Source organism: Vanellus vanellus (genome assembly GCF_965231255.1).
Source record: "Vanellus vanellus genome assembly, chromosome: 1".
Taxonomy (NCBI): domain Eukaryota; kingdom Metazoa; phylum Chordata; class Aves; order Charadriiformes; family Charadriidae; genus Vanellus; species Vanellus vanellus.
Window position 1 is genome coordinate 214,322,168 of NC_138905.1, and position 18,696 is coordinate 214,340,863.

The following is an 18,696-nucleotide window of genomic DNA, read 5'->3' on the forward strand; positions in this document are numbered from 1 at the left end:
TTTATAGTCTAGTGTAAATATCTTTCAAGTGTGGCGGGTGCTTTTGAAACTGGAAGTGGTTAAGCTCAGCCTTGAGAAAGTGATAAAAATTAAAGGACTTGTATGAAATTAGTGGTATTTTGTCACCTGGAACATTTGGACATAATTCTACTCACACCATATGGAAAAAATAGAGCTGAAATTTTGAGGAGCAAAGAAAGTGGAAAATAAAAGGGCTATATCATTGGAAGAATATTTAGAGGTCCTGGGGGGGAAAGTTTGATGGAAAGGATGTATCATTTTGTATTTGTGTTATTGTACAAATCGCAGTCCAGATGCTCCGGTATTGGGGCCAAACACGCTGAGTGCTGTGCATTCAACTGTGTATAACTTAGAGACAGCTCAAATCAAGTTGACAATAGACCAAGATAGCAGGGAGAGTGCACGCAAAGGTGATGAGAGCTGGAGACACAAAGGGTCAGATCACACGTATGTGAACACTTCATGCATCTTCCTTTTTCCTCTCTGCATTAAAAAGGAGGAAAAACTTTGAAATTAAATACTCAGACGAGGAGGAGGACGAGGGGCTGGGTCATAGGGTAGTCACGGTAGGCTAGCTACTCTCCTGGTGATGCCAAAAGTAGTTTGGACAGTTGGATGACTGATCTCAGCATTTGAGCAAAGCATGTGCTTGGCGAAACAACGGCCCCTGAGGTCAGCGTGGAGATCATCTTAGGGCTGGCTGGAGGCTGGATTGGAGAAGGACATGCGTTTGTGCTTCTTGCCATATGTATGCATGCATATATAGATACTTTAGCTACTTGTCAGTGCTACAAAGGGGGTTTGTGAAATACAGCTGTAGAAATGCTGGAGCAAAGAAAGGGAAGCAAGTTGCTTAATGCCTTGAGAGACAAAATCAAAGGCCATCAGAGAGCTGAGTCTGTGGAAGGTTGAGAAGTAGAAAAAATATCACCGTGGTGCAAAGCACAGCTAAACTCTAAGGTGAGCTGCCAAATGAGGACAGCACAAAGATCTCCTCTTGCCTTCCAGAGGGAAGCTGGACACTCTTGAGAGTGCTGTACGTCTCCTGTCATCAAATTCCAACCCCTCTGCCATGGGGCAGGTACACCTCCCACCAGCCCAGTTTGCTCAAAGCCCCATCCAGCCTGGCCTTGAACACTTCCAGGGATGGAGCTTCCACAACTTCTCTGGGCAACATGTTCCAGTGCCTCACCACCCTCAAAGTGAAAGACTTCTTCCCAATATCTAATCTAGATCTACCTTCTTCCAGTTGAAAGCCATTCCGCCTCGTCCTATCACTACATGCCCTTGTAAAAAGTCCTTTCCCAGCTTTCCTGTAGCCCCCTTTAGGTACTGGAAGGCTATAAGATGTCCTCAAAGCCTTCTGTTCTCCAGGCTGAACAACCCTAACTCTCTCAGCCTGTCCTCATAAGAGAGGTGCTCGAGCCCTCCGATCATCAATGCCGATGGGTGTCACAGTGGGTGACTGTATCTCGATCCTGTGCACATCACAGTAGCTGCAGTTTCTCTGTTGAGCCCCAGCATAAGCTGCCTGGGTTGACGTCCATCAACAACCTTGCCGTGTGGATGGAGCACAGCAGCAGTGAGGGAAAAACAAAAACAGTGCCAATTACTCAAACGGGAAATGGAGGCTCGCACAGATTTCCTGTGGGATGCTCTGTGTAAACACATGTTTAGTTGTCTTCAAGTGGTGGTTGTACAATTGGAGGACAGCTCAGTGGTGTTTTGTCTGGTGCATTTGTTTTACTGAGATGACAGATTTCTTATTTAGAGCCTTCTTTATTTCTCATATTGCTACTTTTTAAAGGAAAACATTGCCTTTCTCTGGAATCTTTTATCTGAGGGGGTATCTGAATGTTTTGTAAGCATCTCAAATGACCTGTAGTGCTCTGAAGCAGGCATATGTTACATCTCATTAAACAGCTATCAAAATTGTGGTTCGGAATCATGGAATCACGGATTTTTCAGAGTTGGAAGGGACCTCTAGAGATCATCTAGTCCAACTCCCCTGCCAAAGCAGGAGTGCCCGGAGCACATTGCTCAGGACTGCATCCAGGCGGGTCTTGAAAATCTCCAGAGAAGGGCACTCCACACCCTCCCTGGGCAGCCTGTGCCAGTGCTCTGTCACCTGAACCGTAAAGAAGTGTTTCCGTGTATTTGAACGGAACTTCCTATGTTCCAACTTGTGCCCGTTGCCCCTCGTCCTGTCACTGGGAACCATTGAAAAGAGCCTGGCTCCATCCTCCTTCAACCCACCCTTTAGATACTTGTACGCCAAGCCTTGTACTGAAGCCAAGCCTGCTTGTCCTGGATTCGATGGGAATGAGCAGAGAGCATCTGGTACTGCTCAAGAAGCTGCTGCTGATGGTTCCTTTCTACAGAGCTTTATAGAAGAAGCATACGAGGACATATGAATGGTACAGTGGAGAAATCGTCTCTGGTAAAGTCAGTAACCAAACTATTCTTTGGGTTCATTCAGATTAAGCTTCCATCCCAGCGATCTTCTTGTGAACCAGCCAGTTCTGGGGCTTAGGCAATGCTTTTCAGTGGTGTTCAACCAAATGTAGCCATCAGCAATCATCCATGAACTGTAATGCAGTTCCAACCTACATTCGGAACAACCTCATTTGCTGGAGTGTCGATAGCAAATGAGATACAAATTGCGGAGAGACTCCTGTCCTCCAGACTCACAGCGTGATGCAGTTTGCGTGCGAGCAAGAAGTGCACAAGCCTCATTTTATGTAATTTGCGTGAACCTCAAAAGGAAGTCAGTGCTCTCTGTAGCACCGAACCCAAATTATATGCAACCACAATTCACGTGACCGGTTGCCTGTACAATGGGAGAGGTTTCCAGAGGCTGTAAAGCTGGCTTTTAAAACTGTCTTCTCTTAATGTTTTGAATCACATTTAAGCCTTAAAATTGCCTTGATCTTTCTTCTCATAGTTGCTTGTTCAAATTGAGGATGAGGGCTGGTTTTCATACACTCGGGAATGCAAGCATTGTAATTTATGCTGAATTCTTCCTGTCTAGGAAGAACACATTTAGGAGAAATGTACGTCTTCAGCATTGCAGAAACTGCCATAGTCTGACAGAAATACTGGGGTTCGTGCTTGGTAAACCTCCTGCAGAAACTGATTTTACCCTGCTCCCTCTCCCCACGAGGTGAAAAAATAGCATCCCCCACAGCTGAGATAGCCATGTGGACTACGAGCTTCTCATTTCTATCCTGGACAAGCTCATTTCACTCACTAATTGGCATAAAAAGGTGTGACAGCGGTAGGTGTGAAACAGATGTGGAATTACACAGGGAGCCTGGGAATCATGTAGAGGAGGCACCAGTGTCTTCATTTTCTCGGGAGTCGGCAGGGCAAATCCACTAGGATCTGTGTGCCAAGATCACGTGGGATATTTTTGATAGGGGGCTGAGAATTTGGGGTGTGACCCAGGAATCTACCCATGCCCTTGGCTATAGCACAAAACCTGATCTTCTCATTACTGCTTGCTCCATCAGGCTGCCTTCCCTACCAAGTGTTTCGCTGTACATGAAGAGGCACTGAGTGCTCTGTGTTTTAAGCTTGTCCAGGCATGTACGGTCTTTTACTCTGCTGTGTGCGTGTATGCATGCACCACGTGTCCCACCCCGTTTGGGACTCTGTGCTGCTCTATTGCTCCTAAAAATTTCTCAGTTTTTTTCTGGTTTGGTTTGGTGGTTTTTTTTTCCCTGTTACACCCAGGTTTACTGTAGCGTGGCAGTCCTATTCCCCATGCAGTGATTTTCCCCTTCTCCTTTACTGCAAAACACTGAAGCTTGTATTTAGACACTTCATGCACATAAAGACATTTGTGAATCTAGTTAAAATCAAAAGAAATGTCAGCCTAATCTATCTCTCACCAAAGCCAAAGAAGTATTCCCATTAGTTTGGCTAGAACTCGGTGAGGATCTTAATATTGCTTTTGTGGGAAGAAGCAATGCATTGAATTTGGCCCAGAATTTGAGTTTCTTTAAAAAACAGCTGTATCTTATCACCTCTTACTTGAGATTAATTGTCTATCTCCACCTTTCCTATCAATAGAGCAATGATGCTATTTTTAGCTATCTGAAAAGTTCCTAAATCCTTCACAAAACCAGCCTGCCAAACCAGCTGTTCTTTGAGGAAGTTTGTCTAACTCAGTTTTAAAAATCTGTTTTTCTCAATGCACCAGAATCTTGTTTGCAGACAAAACACACATAATTTCTAGCATATGGATTTATTTTTTTTTCCATGGAGGAAAGATTGCTGCCTTGGAGCCTGGCAAACTGTGGGAAATAATGAGTTCTCTGCTAAATTCGGTATAGAGCTCTACCCCTGCAGTCTGAAATCACAGTGCAGGGCTTGAGGAGCTTTGCACTGAAGTTCTTCCTATGGATTAATGAATAAAACCCTGAAGACATTTGGCTTATGAGTTTTATTTATTGAAGTAAACCTCCTGTAACATGTGGGAACAGCATGGCTTTGCTTCTTCTTGCCTGTGCCCCTGCCACATCTTGCCTGTCACATGCCCATCAGGGATGTCCTCATCAGGAGAACACTTAACTTACTTCTCTGCGATAAACCACGCAGGATCGGATCCCTGGTCAGTAACTATTCTGGCACAGGGACTTTGTCATGTTCCAGTTCTGCTCACTCTCTTACGTTGGTGTAAGTCAAAAGTCACTATTGTAATACAAGGTAAAAATATGAAGAATAATGGAAATATGTCCCTCTAATGCAGTGAAAGGAAGTTACTTACACAAAACAGTTACTGGTAAAGCCTCATTAATGGTAGGGACAATTTATGCTGTAATTGAATTAGTGGACCTCATTAAAGATGGTTCCCCAGGAACTGAAACAAACATGAAGTTGAGTTACTTAATTATCTTTGTCTTGGAGGTGTTTTTAGCGTTCCCAGGCTCTGTGGGAGAGGAAGGAACAACGGTATGAAAGGATTAGAAATCCATGATTATATCACTTTGTAACAAAGGGGATGGCCAAGAGTGTGGGATTTTTTCAATTAGTGACTTTGAACCCAGAAAGAGGCCTAAACACTGTGAGAAGAGTTTGTAAATCATGGTCAACTCTCAGCAATAACTGCTGAGAAGGTACAGTGGGGAGTCTTCTTTCCAGGTTGCAGAGAAGACAAGCTGAACGATGTGTTCCCCATACCCAAAGCATCATGGATTTGGGTTTGTTCCAAGCTCGGGAGCACACACACACACAATCTCAAGGTAATAAGAAGCTACAAGACATTCAAAATGAGAACTTAAAGGATTACGACTCCGATGTGCCTCCTTTCCTCTTTTTATGCAAATAATATTTTCCATAAAGCATTTCCAGTGCAGGACAGAGCCTGTAGCAGTCTGTCCACACCAGCAGGAGAAGGTTGAGTAGCTGAGAAGGAGCACTATGAAGAGGGTTATCAAGTCAGCCGGAGCTGAGGAGGCCACAGAAGGATCTGACCTTTGCAGAAAAATCTTTCACAGTGTAGAAAATTAATGTTTTCTGCTGTTGCTCTCTGCTCCTCAGCCCCTGCGTGCAGCCTCAGTGGGGATTAGTTTAGCTTCTGGCGCTGACTCCTTATGGGAGGAACTTTTGCGTGCAAATAGTCAAAGTACATCCTGGCTGTAAAATTGGACAGGTGCAAATATCTATGGAAAACACATTACAGGAAAAATCTGGATGGAATAAGCTTATTAAGTTGCCTGACTGTTAGGACTTCCCTAGCGTGGCTGTTAATATACTAATTATAAAGGAGAAGCGGATTAGCTCTGCCTGCTCTTGCAGCCTGCGGTGGTGATCCCTGTGTGTCCGTATTTCCCCCGTCCCCTTCCAGCACTTTGCTCTTATCAGACTAGGAAGTTCCCTGTTCCAGGGACTGTTTCCAAAGGGCTGGGAGATGTTCTCTGATCCTTGTTTACTCAACTCAGAGACAGCCAAGTCAGCTTTCAGTTGCGTGGATTAGGGACTTGTGGTCCCACAGGCTGCCTGAGAACCGCAGCTTGAGTCCCGGTGTCACGGAGGGCAATGACCTGGGACTGTACAAACCCCTTGGTACGGCCATCCAGGCCACCCCGGAGCCAGCCCTGGCTGCTAGTGGCACTCTAGAGCACAGGGATATGGAAAGGTGCGGTAAGCCAAGAGTTTGCTCCAAAAAGATGCTGAGCAGCTGGAGATGGTCTGAGCTGCAGTGGATTCTGTGTGTTCTGCCCTAGGTAAGGCCTAATTCAGCCTTTGATTAGGCCCCCGTTGCCTTAACGACAGTTTCCTGCTACCCATTTTGTGTCTTTGCTCCCACCTACAGAAGTACGAAGTATAATGAGTAAATTATAAGGCTAAGCCATGCTAGCATCCCTCCTGCTTATATTCATCCCTGAGTGAAACACCTCCTTCTCATTGCAGTGATAAAAGTAATCGTTATCTGTGAATTGGCTTCGCCTTTCAGTTTCTGAAATAAGCGGCTTTTATGGGCTTGAGCCGCAAAGGGGGAGCTGCTGCATAACAGACCGGGTGCTCTCAGCGGTAAGAAAACAGATGCTTTTGAGGTTCTTCGCCACGAGCCTTTTTCAGAACAAAACCCCTCGCTTAGCCCCACCATAGCGTGAAGCCTTGTGGGCAGCGGATATTTTTGCCTTTGTTTTTGGGTAGTGACATAGCATCTGCCCTCTCCATGCCAACTCATTTCCCGCGCGTTTAAAAATGAGTCGGAGCACCTGGCTTTAGCTCTGCAGGGCTGTGGCTCACCGTCGTTAGACCTTTCAAGACCAGAAAAAGAGTGGTACAATATGGCTTTCAGGCACTCTTAAAAAAAAATCCGACCCTAAAAGCTTTAATCTTAAACAGAGCAATACCTCAGTGAATTCCAGCTTTTGATCTGGGGCAGAATGTGTTTCCAAATTCATTTCACGCTGTGCTGTTTCAGTGAATATAACCGCTTCACCCAGGGGTCCGACTCCTAAACCTTCCGAGAAACTTCAGAAAGCGACCTTCAAATTTAGGGCAGGCGGTTTCTGCTCCGCTCCCCGCCCTGCCTCAGAGCCACTCTGTGATGGACCGGCTCGGTACTTAAAAGTGGTTTGGAGATTTAACTGGTTGTGAATGCAGCGACTTCCTCATCACACGTGGTTGCAATTGCTCCGGTATGAAGATGCGTGTACTGGTATAGCTCAGTTCAGGTGCAGTAAATGCAAAAGGGCAGTGAGCTGGAGATGTTGCGTGTTAGTGTGACCATGCTTACACTTGGACTGTTAATAGCACGACTGTGGTTGTGTTTAAACAGTTTAATCTGCTCTTGCAATCCAAAAACCTGCATTCATGCGCATAGATCTCCAAATTCCTTGAAATTCAAGTTCAGAGTCTTGCATTTGCTGTGTCTTGAAATAGTGAGTAGGCACTCCTGGCACTATGCAGACCTAAAAACTAGCCAGAAACTAGGCGCCGAGCAGAATTGTGCCCAAGGCGTGCACAGTGTCCCTCCCAGCCCAAGTTACGCGGACAAACGGCTCTTTTGACCCTATTCAATCTGATTACATTAATTCCTAATACCACTTCAAGAGGTTTCCCAGCACTCTGCGGAACACTTTTCAGCCTGGTGTGTTCCTCCTAAAAGAAAAAAAAAAAAAACACAAAACAGTGGGACTGAAGGGCAAGTGCCCAAACACAAGTGCTTAACCTTCATAGCAGCTGTAATTCCATGGCAGCTCTGAACACTGCCTCTGGGCAGAGGGAAGCTGGATGCTCCTGACCGTGCCGGGCTGTTGGAGATGGCATCCAGGCAGGACCCGACCCGTTGGGGAAAAAAAAAAAGGGGGGATACCAGTGGGCATGCAGACTGCTGTTTCTGTAAGGCGCTGTGGTATTTTTTTTAATAGAAACGAGCCGAAATACAGATTTGTTTTTCTTTTATTGGGTGTGTGTGATCGTTTGATGAAACATTGAAACTTTTCACTATTTTAGTGGGTCGAAAATAACTGAAAGGCCTTTTTTTCCTACTGAAAAAGTACTGCAAGAAGATTTTTAGTGGTTGGGGGCAGCAATGCCTAGGATACTGCATTTCTGCCTTTTCTGTCTCTCTTGAAAGAGGAATTGCCACCGATTTTCTTTTTTTGCTGAGCTTTATTTCTGTTCCAGGGGATGGGCAGGGGTCGGGGCTGTGGCCAGCCTGCGATGGGACTCTCTAGACAAGCAAGTGGAGTATTTACTGCCAAATATTTCTGTCTCCCGCCATCTGTCCTCCATGTTCAAAGGTCACAGGAAGTAAATGGTTTGAAATTATAACACTTTTTTTGCCATTCACTGCGGATAAACTTTGACATCCTCAGTAGCTGTATTTTCCCTGCCATGATACAATATTGTCAGTGTAAAGCCAAATAGTGACATGGAGCTGATGTCCAGTGTTGATCCTAGTCTGGTATTTCAGAAGTCTCCAGTCTGGAGAACACATATAGTTGCAAGTTTTCTGATGAGAATGTGTTGGGTTTTTTTAAATTAAGAAATGATGATGTACAAAACTCAGACTTCATCTTGTGGGAACGTACCAGTTCTGCTACAAAACTCATTTGGGGGAAGGCTTCTCAGGTCCAGGAGGGAAATTTGGGTCAGAAACGTCAGCAGAACCAGCCATGTCCTGGGTACAGCATTCACCAATGACCGCAGAGACCTTGGTGCCATTTCTGAGTTTGACAGCAAAATGTTGGCCTCCTGCCTCCTGGGCAACTGCTGACTTGTGGCCAGTAGGTTGAGGGAGGTCATTCTCCCCCTCTACTCTGCACTGGTGAGGCCACAACTGGAATACTGTGTCCAGTTTTGGGCTCCCCAGTTCAAGAGGGACAGGGAACTGCTGGAGCGAGTCCAGCGAAGGGCAACTAAGATGATGAAGGGCTTGGAGCATCTCCCTTATGAGGAAAGGCTGAGAGAGCTGGGACTCTTTAGACTGGAGAAGAGAAGGCTGAGGGGAGACCTTATTATGGCGTACAAGTATCTAAAGGGTGGGTTGAAGGAGGATGGAGCCAGGCTCTTTTCAGTGGTTCCCAGTGACAGGACGAGGGGCAATGGGCACAAGTTAGAACACAGGAAGTTCCATTCAAATACACGGAAACACTTCTTTACGGTTCAGGTGACAGAGCACTGGCACAGGCTGCCCAGGGAGGGTGTGGAGTCCCCTTCCCTGGAGATTTTCAAGACCCACCTGGATGAAGTCCTGAGTAATGTGCTCCAGGCAATCCTGCTTTGGCAGGGGAGTTGGACTAGCTGATCTCTAGAGGTCCCTTCCAACTCTGAAAACTCTGTGACTCTGTGACTCCTCGTCTGCTGGCTGGAAGAGGAATGACTTCTCTCTGCCATGTTCTTGCTTCAAAGATTTGGAAAATACTTGACTCTATCCTGATACAGAGCAGAAAGAAACGATGAAAATGCTTGCGGGATAAAGATTGTTTTCCTTTCAGATGTCTTGGAGGCTGAATATCTTTTCTGAAATATACAAAGACTATTGTTTTCATTGGCACTATTGCACAATTTAGTAATGAAGGAAGAGTCACACTACGTATGAGGCATGGATCTGGCAAACGGGAGAATCAGTTTTAGTCCTTTCCTCCATCCTTTCACAGGCTACGTGACATCGCTTGTTTGACAAACATTTTCATCAGCATCCGCACAACTTGGAAGCGAGCAGCTCTTCCAGCGGTCCATTCCCACTGCTGTGTGTCGCCAGTGGCTGTGCCCAGGTTTGCCGGTGTCTGCAGAGCCACCTATGGTGTATCATCAGCCAGGGGAGCTGCTCTGAGCTCCGATGACCTGGTTATTTTTAATCCAGGTACTTCCTTGCCCTGATTAACCATGTGACTGCACACATGCTTGTGCTGGCACAACTGTTGGGATGGCACAGGGACGGGAACAAGCAACAGGAGGCGAAGGAAAGCTGCCAAAACCAAGTTCATCGAGATGCATCCTCAGTTTTTCTTGTGCAACATTAATAACAGTTATTTGTCATAGAGAAACACTAAATCCATGGAAGAAAACAGCAGTCTAAAAGCTATGTAGTCATAAAGCTGCTAATTAAGATTTTTTTTCAAGCATTTGTCTGTGTGCTTGAGTAGATGTACTCCGATAATTTCCAATTTTGAATATTTTGCTGCCAGCTGTTCATCAAAATATGAATCAGTTGGTTAGTTATGGGTGAGGTTTTCATAAGGAGTTAAGCTTCTTAGACGCTTCTGAAAATGTTTCCTTCTATCCTGCTGTCTAATCTGCTATCAGCGTAGCAGAAATCCCATTAATTAAGATTAAGACCTTTTATAATCTTCTTCCCAGACTGCAGAATGCATTCACCATTGCTGCTTATCGGGCTGAGTCCACCACAGGGCGCTGCTGGTCACCTGGAGCATCAGCCCCTGCACGTATGGTAGTGGGACACGCTCAGTCTTCTGCTGGGAAGGATGAAATTGTCTTGTAAGATCAGGGCTATCCCATGCAATGTAGCATTTGAGCTTCAGTTGTGAGCCAGTGTCAGCTACTTAATAAGACTTACGGGACTCTATGTGCTCCTTCAATAAAAAAAAAAAATAGGGTTAGCACTGAGAAAGCATCCTACATGTCATCTCTGTCTTCTGTGCTGCTAATACACCATTAATACATATTGTGTCTGGTGGAAAACTAGAAGGTAACTGAAGTTGTTCAGTTGGGTATACTGTGATGAGTTGATGAGTTGGGTATATTATTCAGTATCCAAATCTAAATCTTTGCTAACTGGAGGTTGACAAATGTGACATCCATCTACAAGATGGGCCAGAAGGAGGATCCAGGGAACTGTAGTCTGACCTTGGTGCCGGGGAGGGTTATGGAGCAGATCATCCTGAGTGCCGTCACACAGCACATACAGGACAACCAGATGATCAGGCCCAATCAGCATGGGTTTATGAAAAGCAGGTCCTGCTTGACTAACCTGATCTCCTTCTGTGACAAGATGACCAGCCTAGTGGATGAGGGAAAGGCTGTGAATGTTGTCTACCTATACTTGAGCAAAGCCTTTGACACCATTTCCCACAGCATTCTTCTGGAGAAACTGGCTGCTTGGATGGGTGTACTGTTCAATGGGTGAAAAACTGGCTGGATGGCCATGCCCAGAGAGTGGTGGTGAATGAAGTTAAATCCAGTTGGCGGCCCGTCACAAGTGGTGTTCCCCAAGGCTTGGTACTGGGGCCGGTTCTCTTTAATATCTTTATCAATGACCTGGATGAGGGGTTTGAGTGCACCCTCAGTAAGTTTGCAGATGACACCAAGTCGGGTGGGAGTGTTGATCTGCTTGAGTGTAGGATGGCTCTTCAGAGGGATCTGGACAGGCTGGACGGATGGGCTGAGGCCAATGGTGTGAGGTTCAACAAGTGCCGGGTCCTGCACTTGGGTCACAGCAACCCCATGCAGCGCTACAGGCTTGGGGAAGAGTGGCTGGAAAGCTGCTCGGCAGAGAAGGACCTGGGGGTGCTGGTCAACAGCAGGCTGAATGTGAGCCATCAGTGTGCCCAGGTGGCCAAGAAGGCCAACATTGTCCTGGCTTGTATCAGGAATAGTGTGGCCAGTAGGACTAGGGAAGTGATTGTCCCCCTGTACTCGGCCCTAGTGAGACCTCACCTCGAACATTGTGTTTTGGGCCCCTCACTACAAGACAGACTTTGGAGTGTGTCCCGAGAAGGGCAACGAAGCTGGTGAGGGATCTGGAGCACAGGTCTTATGAGGAGCGGCTGAGGGAACTGGGGTTGTTCAGCCTGGAGAAGAGGAGGCTGAGGGGAGACCTTATCGCTCTCTACAATTACCTGAAAGGAGGTTGTAACGAGGTGGGGGTCAGTGCCTTCTCCCAAGTAACAATAGGATAAGATGGGGTAAGAAGAAACAGATTCAAGTTGTGCCAGGGGAGGTTTAGATCGGGTATTAGGAAACATTTCTTCCCTGAAAGGGTTGTCAAGCACTGGAACAGGCTGCCCAGGGGAGCGGTGGAACTGCCATCCCTGGAGGTATTTAAAAGTCGTGTAGATTTGGCACTTAGGGACATGGTTTAGTGACAGACTTGGCATTGGTAGGTTAACAGTTGCGCTCGATGGTCTTAAGGGTCTTTTCCAATCCGAATGATTCTATCATTCTAAACCTATTGTGTGATTTGCAAAGGATGGTGAGAGCTGGGCGTTCGGGAAGGCCACTGAAACGTGTAAAGTGAAAGAAACCCTAAGAATATAGATACACTATAAAGTTGTATACACTATAGACACCAACCAAATTCAAATGGCAAAAGAGTGTGAATCATCAGAGCCCTGCTGACACTGGGACTGCTAATCCGGAAGCTGTAGGGTCTGGGTGGTCGCTGCAGGGGAGGACTGCCTCCAGGCCCTCAGGGCTTGCGTGCTGTTGCTTGCTTTCCTCTTGGTTATCCTATCTGGTACTGTGTATCGTGCTGTTTGAACATGCCTTCCTCTTTTCTTCCCAGGGAATGGCTTTTACGCTTGAAGAGAGGCTGCAGCTGGGAATTCATGGCCTCCTTCCCCCTTGCTTCTTGAGCCAAGACGTTCAAGTCCTCCGTGTGATGAAAAACTATGAGAACAAATCTAGTGACCTAGACAAGTATGTCAAAAACATCTTTTCTCTTCCTCCCTCCCCCTTTAATTTTCAGTTGTTTAAGCCCTCAGGAAGACTTGAGGATCCTGCTTCAAAGCCCACAGGTTTCCCGCAGTCCCTTTTTCCAACTGTCCATACTCTCCAGCACCAGGAGTCTTTATTCTGGCCTGTCTGCCTTCACCTCAGTTACACGTCATCCCAGTCCCAAAATTGCACTGTTTTCTACCACCACATCGCTGGAGAGCTCTGGTAGAAGCCTGGCAGTTCGCTAATTTTGGGTAGAAGAGCACAACGAAAAGGCAGTCCCTGCCCCAGAGCACTGGAGGTAGAGTGAACTGCATGTAACTATCTGTATGCTCGTCAATACATTCACTAGAACACTGGATGGAAGAACAGAAAGAACCTGCCAACTGGAAGGAAAAAAGTAAAAAAAAAAACAAAAAACAAAACAAAACAGAAGCAATGATGTGTGTTGACTAATCTTTCTGTTCCTGAGCTGCCATTGCGTTCAGCGTTCATCATGGTTACTGATGGAAGGTGGTGTTTGACTCCTGTCGTGAGGGACGGTGGGGTTTGCATCTCCGTCTGTCTCGGCTGCCATTGATCTGGGGACTGAGGCAGCGGGACTCTGCCCCTGCAGAGCAATTGCATTGGCTTTCCTGTGTCACAAACGCCGGTGTCGATCTTGCGAATTGGGGTACTGTTGGCAGCACGCGGTGCCTTTTCGAAGCCACGCTGCAAGATGAGGTGCTGAACCCAAAAGGGAGTTTGTCATTATGTTCGTACAAGTGGGTCAGACAGAAAATCATTTGCAGTCTCTCTTTACGAGTTTTTCATTTTTCTGGCTTCGTTTTGACAAATTCAATCAGAGCCACTGAAGCATTTTCAAGAAAGAAAAATCTTTGGAGAAATGTAACGTGTTCTAATTCTCAAAGTGGTCATGTAAACTCAGTGATGCATCTGTAAGTCTGGACAACACTAAGAATGCAAAGTTGATTTAAGATTTTCAATTTCTGAGTTAATGGTTTGGTCTTTTTTTTTCCAAGATGGAATTAAACTGTCCTGTTTTCAGTGATTAAGTAATGGAGAATGCAGGATAATGGAGAAAGAAGTTTTGTGGAAATATTTTAGGAAAGACAGTGCTTTGAAATGTGCATATTAACGTTTGCATATATGCATATTTCATCTTCTAGATTGCATAATAAATTTTGATAATAAAGATGATGTCCCGCTGTGTCCCAGGTAGCCCTGAAGTCTACTTTTGACCTTTTCCGTTGCAGTTGTGTCTAATGCAAATTCAGAGATTCTGAGGGTACGCGTGGGTCTGACTTCCAGCTCTACCGAGTCTTTGTGAGCTGTCAGTGAGGGTGGTGGAGCCCGTCAGGTCCTCTGGGAAATTCTGCTCCAAATATCTGCTCACGATGTAGAACTGAGGAGTGTGAGGGCTTGGAAGAACTGAGTACGTACCGAGCCAGCCAGCTACTGCTTTGTATGAAACTGCCAACATCCATAAATACTGATATATATCTATTTCATTTTACTTTTAAGGTACATTGTTCTTATGACATTACAAGACAGGAATGAGAAGCTTTTTTATCGAGTGCTGACCTCCGACATCGAGAGATTCATGCCCATCGTTTACACCCCAACGGTTGGCCTGGCTTGTCAGCAGTATGGTTTGGCTTTCAGGAGACCACGGTGAGTGAAGAGACTGTTCTTGCCCCTTTTTTTAACTCTGTGTGAATGTTTCTTTTGTACCGACAGTCCATCTTTACGTGGGTGGCCCGAAACATCTAAAACCTGATCCCTCATCAAGAGATAGAACAGCAAGCAGCTTCGTGTGTGTACATTTGATGATGGGCTGGGGAGTCGAGAATAGCTCTGCCTTCTTCCTATAAACAGCGAACAGAGTGGTTTTGTTCTCCAACAGTACTGTACAGTCTGTGCAACTAAGCTCCAAACGCCTCTCGGAACTTATGGCTCCAGCCCTCCCCATCTGCTGTCTCAGGAGCACTGAGTGCCTTCTGCAGTGCTGGCGTTTGAGTAATTGTTGGATTTGGGATACTTTGTGCTGATTTTGAATTTTTGTATGCGCTTCCACGTCCCGTCCCCCCCCCCCGAAAGAATCTTTTTCATAGCAGGTGACGCTCTGCATCAGTGCCTTCCTCGCTGCTCAGAACAGTTACTGTGTAAATTCATGCAACATTAAACACTGTGTACCATGTTGGAAGGCCCTGTTCTGCATAATTCTTTTTAATGATTAATGTTTAGATAAAGCCCTCATTAGCATTCTGAAATACATTTTAGTCCGAGCCTGAAAATTCACTGGTCAGGTTCAGTTTTTTCTTTGCAAGTTCTTTATTTTTTGTGTCTTTGAATGTACCAGTAGGCAGATAAAAACTTCAGCTTTTCGCAGAATCACAGAATAGTACAGAAATATGCCAAGTAAAGGAATGGAATAATACTGGTTTAAAAGCATTTCACAAGCATAAGGCTTAAGCGCAGTTTCAGCTGAGAGTGGTGTGATAGATGGGGAAACCGAGGCAAGTTCTACTAACTGACTCAAGGTCACAGTGGGGATCCTGAGGCAGACATCAAAGATGTAAGGGCTGTGCAGACAGGTAACGAATAGCATATTATGGATAAGATTATCTGGGCAAACACGCTGGCATCCTGTTTGTCATCACAATTTCTAGTAAAGCCACTGATTCTTTCACATGAGCTGCTCCTCAGGCTTGCTTTTTGGCTTGTGCCTATCCCTGGTGATTGTGTTCTGTTCCCCGATACCCAGTTTCTGGATCTGCTGGGCTGCCGTGAGGTCATTCATCTAGTCAAGCTTTGATCATATCCCCTCCTCCTCCTCAGTGCACGTGAGGAAACCAGAGAAGGAGTTGTCCTTTGTATAGCGGGGAGGACACTTACTTCTTCTGGGCAGGAGTAAAAGGTAGCAGAGAAAAGAGAGCCCAGACTGTCTCCAGGTGCTGAGCCGTGAGCACTGTCAGGAAGGGAAGAGCACACTGCCGGTTCTTAGCTAATCAAGATTTGCAGCGGCAATTCCTGCTGTACAACTGCTGTGTCTCTGCCTTCAGCCTGCCTTTACCTTGCAAGAAGTTAAAACAATATTTGGGAGCTTTGCTTCTTTTATTTTCCATCCCTGATGTTATCCTCAGGAAAGAAGGGATTTATTTCCGTATACTGGACTCTTTCTGCAGTTGTTGCTGTTGGAGAATTCCCCTTCCTGTAACTCACTTCTTTCTCGTGTTTTAAACCCACAGTATTTTACCAATGTGGTAACATCTGTTCTCGTAGTCTGACAGTTCTGCTGCTGAACTTGGGTTTGGAGCTGTTCTGGATCCCAGCTGGTGGCTTCCGCAGGAAAGGGCAAACTGTCATGCCCTTAGTACACTGAATTTCCTATGGCGGGGAGTTTGTTTCCCTGAAGATGTAGAGTAAATTTCAGCCTAGCCTCAGATTTGGTTTTAATCAAGGTTGTTTTAGCAAAAGGGTGTTTTTGTTGCAAAAAAGCAAAGAGCTACTATATCATGTAAAGTGATGAGATTAAAATGAGAAGCACTCCTGTGCTTTTTTTGTCAATCTGACTCTTATTGTCTTGCAGTATATGTTTTCTCTTCTGGAGCATATTATGGTACATCAGGAGCTGGCCTGCAAGACACTTAGATGAGGGTAGGATGCCAACACTTTCTGCTAAAATCATTGAGACCTGCAGATTTGGGGAGCTCAGGAATTAAGATCGGAGTTTGAATTTCTAGCTCTTTCAGGCTGAAAAGCTGATTGTCCTAACCTAATTTTAGTAGTATCTGAAGGTTTTTACGCTCGCGTAAATATATTTCACTGTTGTTTTAGGGAGAACATAGCACCTAGAACTGGAGAGGATGCCCAAGCCATTCAGTCTTGCTCTGCTGTCACAGGAAGCCTTATCATATAATCCTGTTCATTAACTGATTATGTTATATTTTAAATCTGCAATAAAGCTGCCCTACATAGCCCATTCCCGTACCTAACTCTCACATATGTAGAAAAGTGTTTTTCTCCTGGTATATAACCTAAATGTTCGTCGCCAATGTCATCCTCTCTATGGTAGCCTTTTCATGTTCAGCCTGGTGGTTTTCTTGCCTGTAGTTCTTGCTGTTACGTCCAAGTTGTCCCACTCTGGAGTCTCCTGTTTGGCTACATTTCTTCTGAAATGCCCCACAGAAGAGTGAGCACCGCTTCACCACGGAGGACTGGCAGTGCCGAGGAGACTGAAGCAGTTAGATTTTAGCTTTTGCTAACACATCCCAACGTGCCCTCACCTTTTTTGGCATTTTCTGAGTGGCCTGGTCGCTGTAATGCATTTTGTCACCTTGTGAATCTTTTTGACACGATTACCCTACCAGATATGTACCACTCCATAATTGTGCTTAACATTTCTCCTCTCTATATATCCTGCTGTGAACTCTGTCCGGTTGGTTTGGGCTCGTCTCTCCAGTGAATCAAAGTCTTTCTAAATCTGTCCTCCGGAGTGCCGTGCCTCCCAGCCCAACTCTTTGGGCAACGGGGAGCTGGTCTGAATGTTTGCTGCGGCAATTACCTTTTCGTCCAAACTGTCGTGTTTAATACTATTGATCGGGCAAGGGGGTTGAGATATCTCATTTTTAAAACACCGCACGGTGCTCCAACGTGGATGGACATGCACATATAGCACAGCTTGTGGTGAGGAAGGAAGTCAACAGAACATTATGTGGTTTTTCTGCGGCCACAGCAGCAGCAATTAGTGACCTGTGAACACAATAAGCTTCTTCCCTGTGTTGAGATCTTTCTCAGCCCCATTAGCGCTTGGCTTTCTATTTGAAGGTTGAGCCTTGAAAAATTAAAGCACAAGTAACTTGCTTACAAAGCAACTCTTGTACAAGAGCATCTGAAAATAGTCCTATGAGGTTCAGCAGGGCTTCTCTCATCAGAATGCATTTATCAGTGTTCGCATGGCTGCAGATTTTGTTTGCCAGATACTGCTGTCATAATTGCAGGGCTCAACGCCTCTTTTACCCTTCACGGTCTCTCTCTACAAATTCTTAAGGGTGGAGTTTTTACCTGCGCTTCTATGGGGCTGGTGTCGAGAGTTCTCCTCTCAGGTCAGGGCTCCGGCATCCTCTCTGCCGGCGGATTTATCTGCTCCAAATGGGATCAGACACCTGCTGTTCTTTCCTTTCGAAAAGCTACACAACCAGCAGTCCTAAAACACAAGTTTTCTCTGTTTACCAATAGAAATGAGCTACTGGGAGAAAAAGACTTGCAACCATGCAGCTCTTGGTGTGCTCATCTCTGATGCCCGTAGTCTCCCTCTTCCTGCTGGGGGGCCAGGCAGAGCTCCTGTGCCCCAGCAGGTTCCCGTCTCTTCGCCAAACTCTTCGGAGGTCACTTTAAATTCTCCAAGCAGCCTTTTCTTTTTCTGTGGCCTCAGACTTTTTCCTGTGTGCTGAAAACTCAGGTTTTTAGAACATCTGGAAGGGAGGTGGAACCATCAAGTTATTAAAAACGGCATTCTGGCACTGTCCCCTGAGAGCTCTGAAGTTTTTGCTGGAAGGTGTCTATGTTGAATAACATTTTTCCTGTCTTGTTTTCCAGAGAGCTCGCTGCTGAGTTACCAATATTTGTTTATTCGAAGTCATGCAATAAGCATTAAAATCTTCAGGCCAAAGCACAGTGTCATTTTTTATTTTGTATTTTTTAAAATAATAAAGAAATAATTGTATAATCCGTAAGTACAGGTTGAAGTACCAAGCAATTTCGCCTCTGTCACACCTATGATAAGGTTCCTCTCAAAATCTCTGTCTTCTGTGATCAGACCATGTTAAATAAGCACAAGAGGAGAACAAATATATCCAAAGAGAAGTCTTCGTAGCCACGGATCCTGTCTGCAGCACTGGCTGGTAGCAAATACCTCAGGAGGAGAATAAAACTAGGGTGGGCAAATATGCTCACTTTTGGGGAGCTTCTCAGGTTATGCTCCTCCACAGTTTGTGTCTCAGGGTCTTGCGGTTGTAGTTTTGTTAGAAAAAA

General features: G+C 45.5%; 1 protein-coding gene across 1 annotated transcript in view; it reads left to right on the plus strand.

The window, feature by feature from the left end:
• ME3 (malic enzyme 3) overlaps nt 1–18,696 on the plus strand; it is a 133,902-nt gene that overhangs the window by 57,738 nt on the left and 57,468 nt on the right. Inside the window, exons 2-3 of the mRNA XM_082479389.1 lie at nt 12,509–12,642; nt 14,185–14,334. Coding sequence (XP_082335515.1) covers nt 12,509–12,642; nt 14,185–14,334 — 284 coding nt within the window. The remainder of the gene's footprint in view (nt 1–12,508; nt 12,643–14,184; nt 14,335–18,696) is intronic.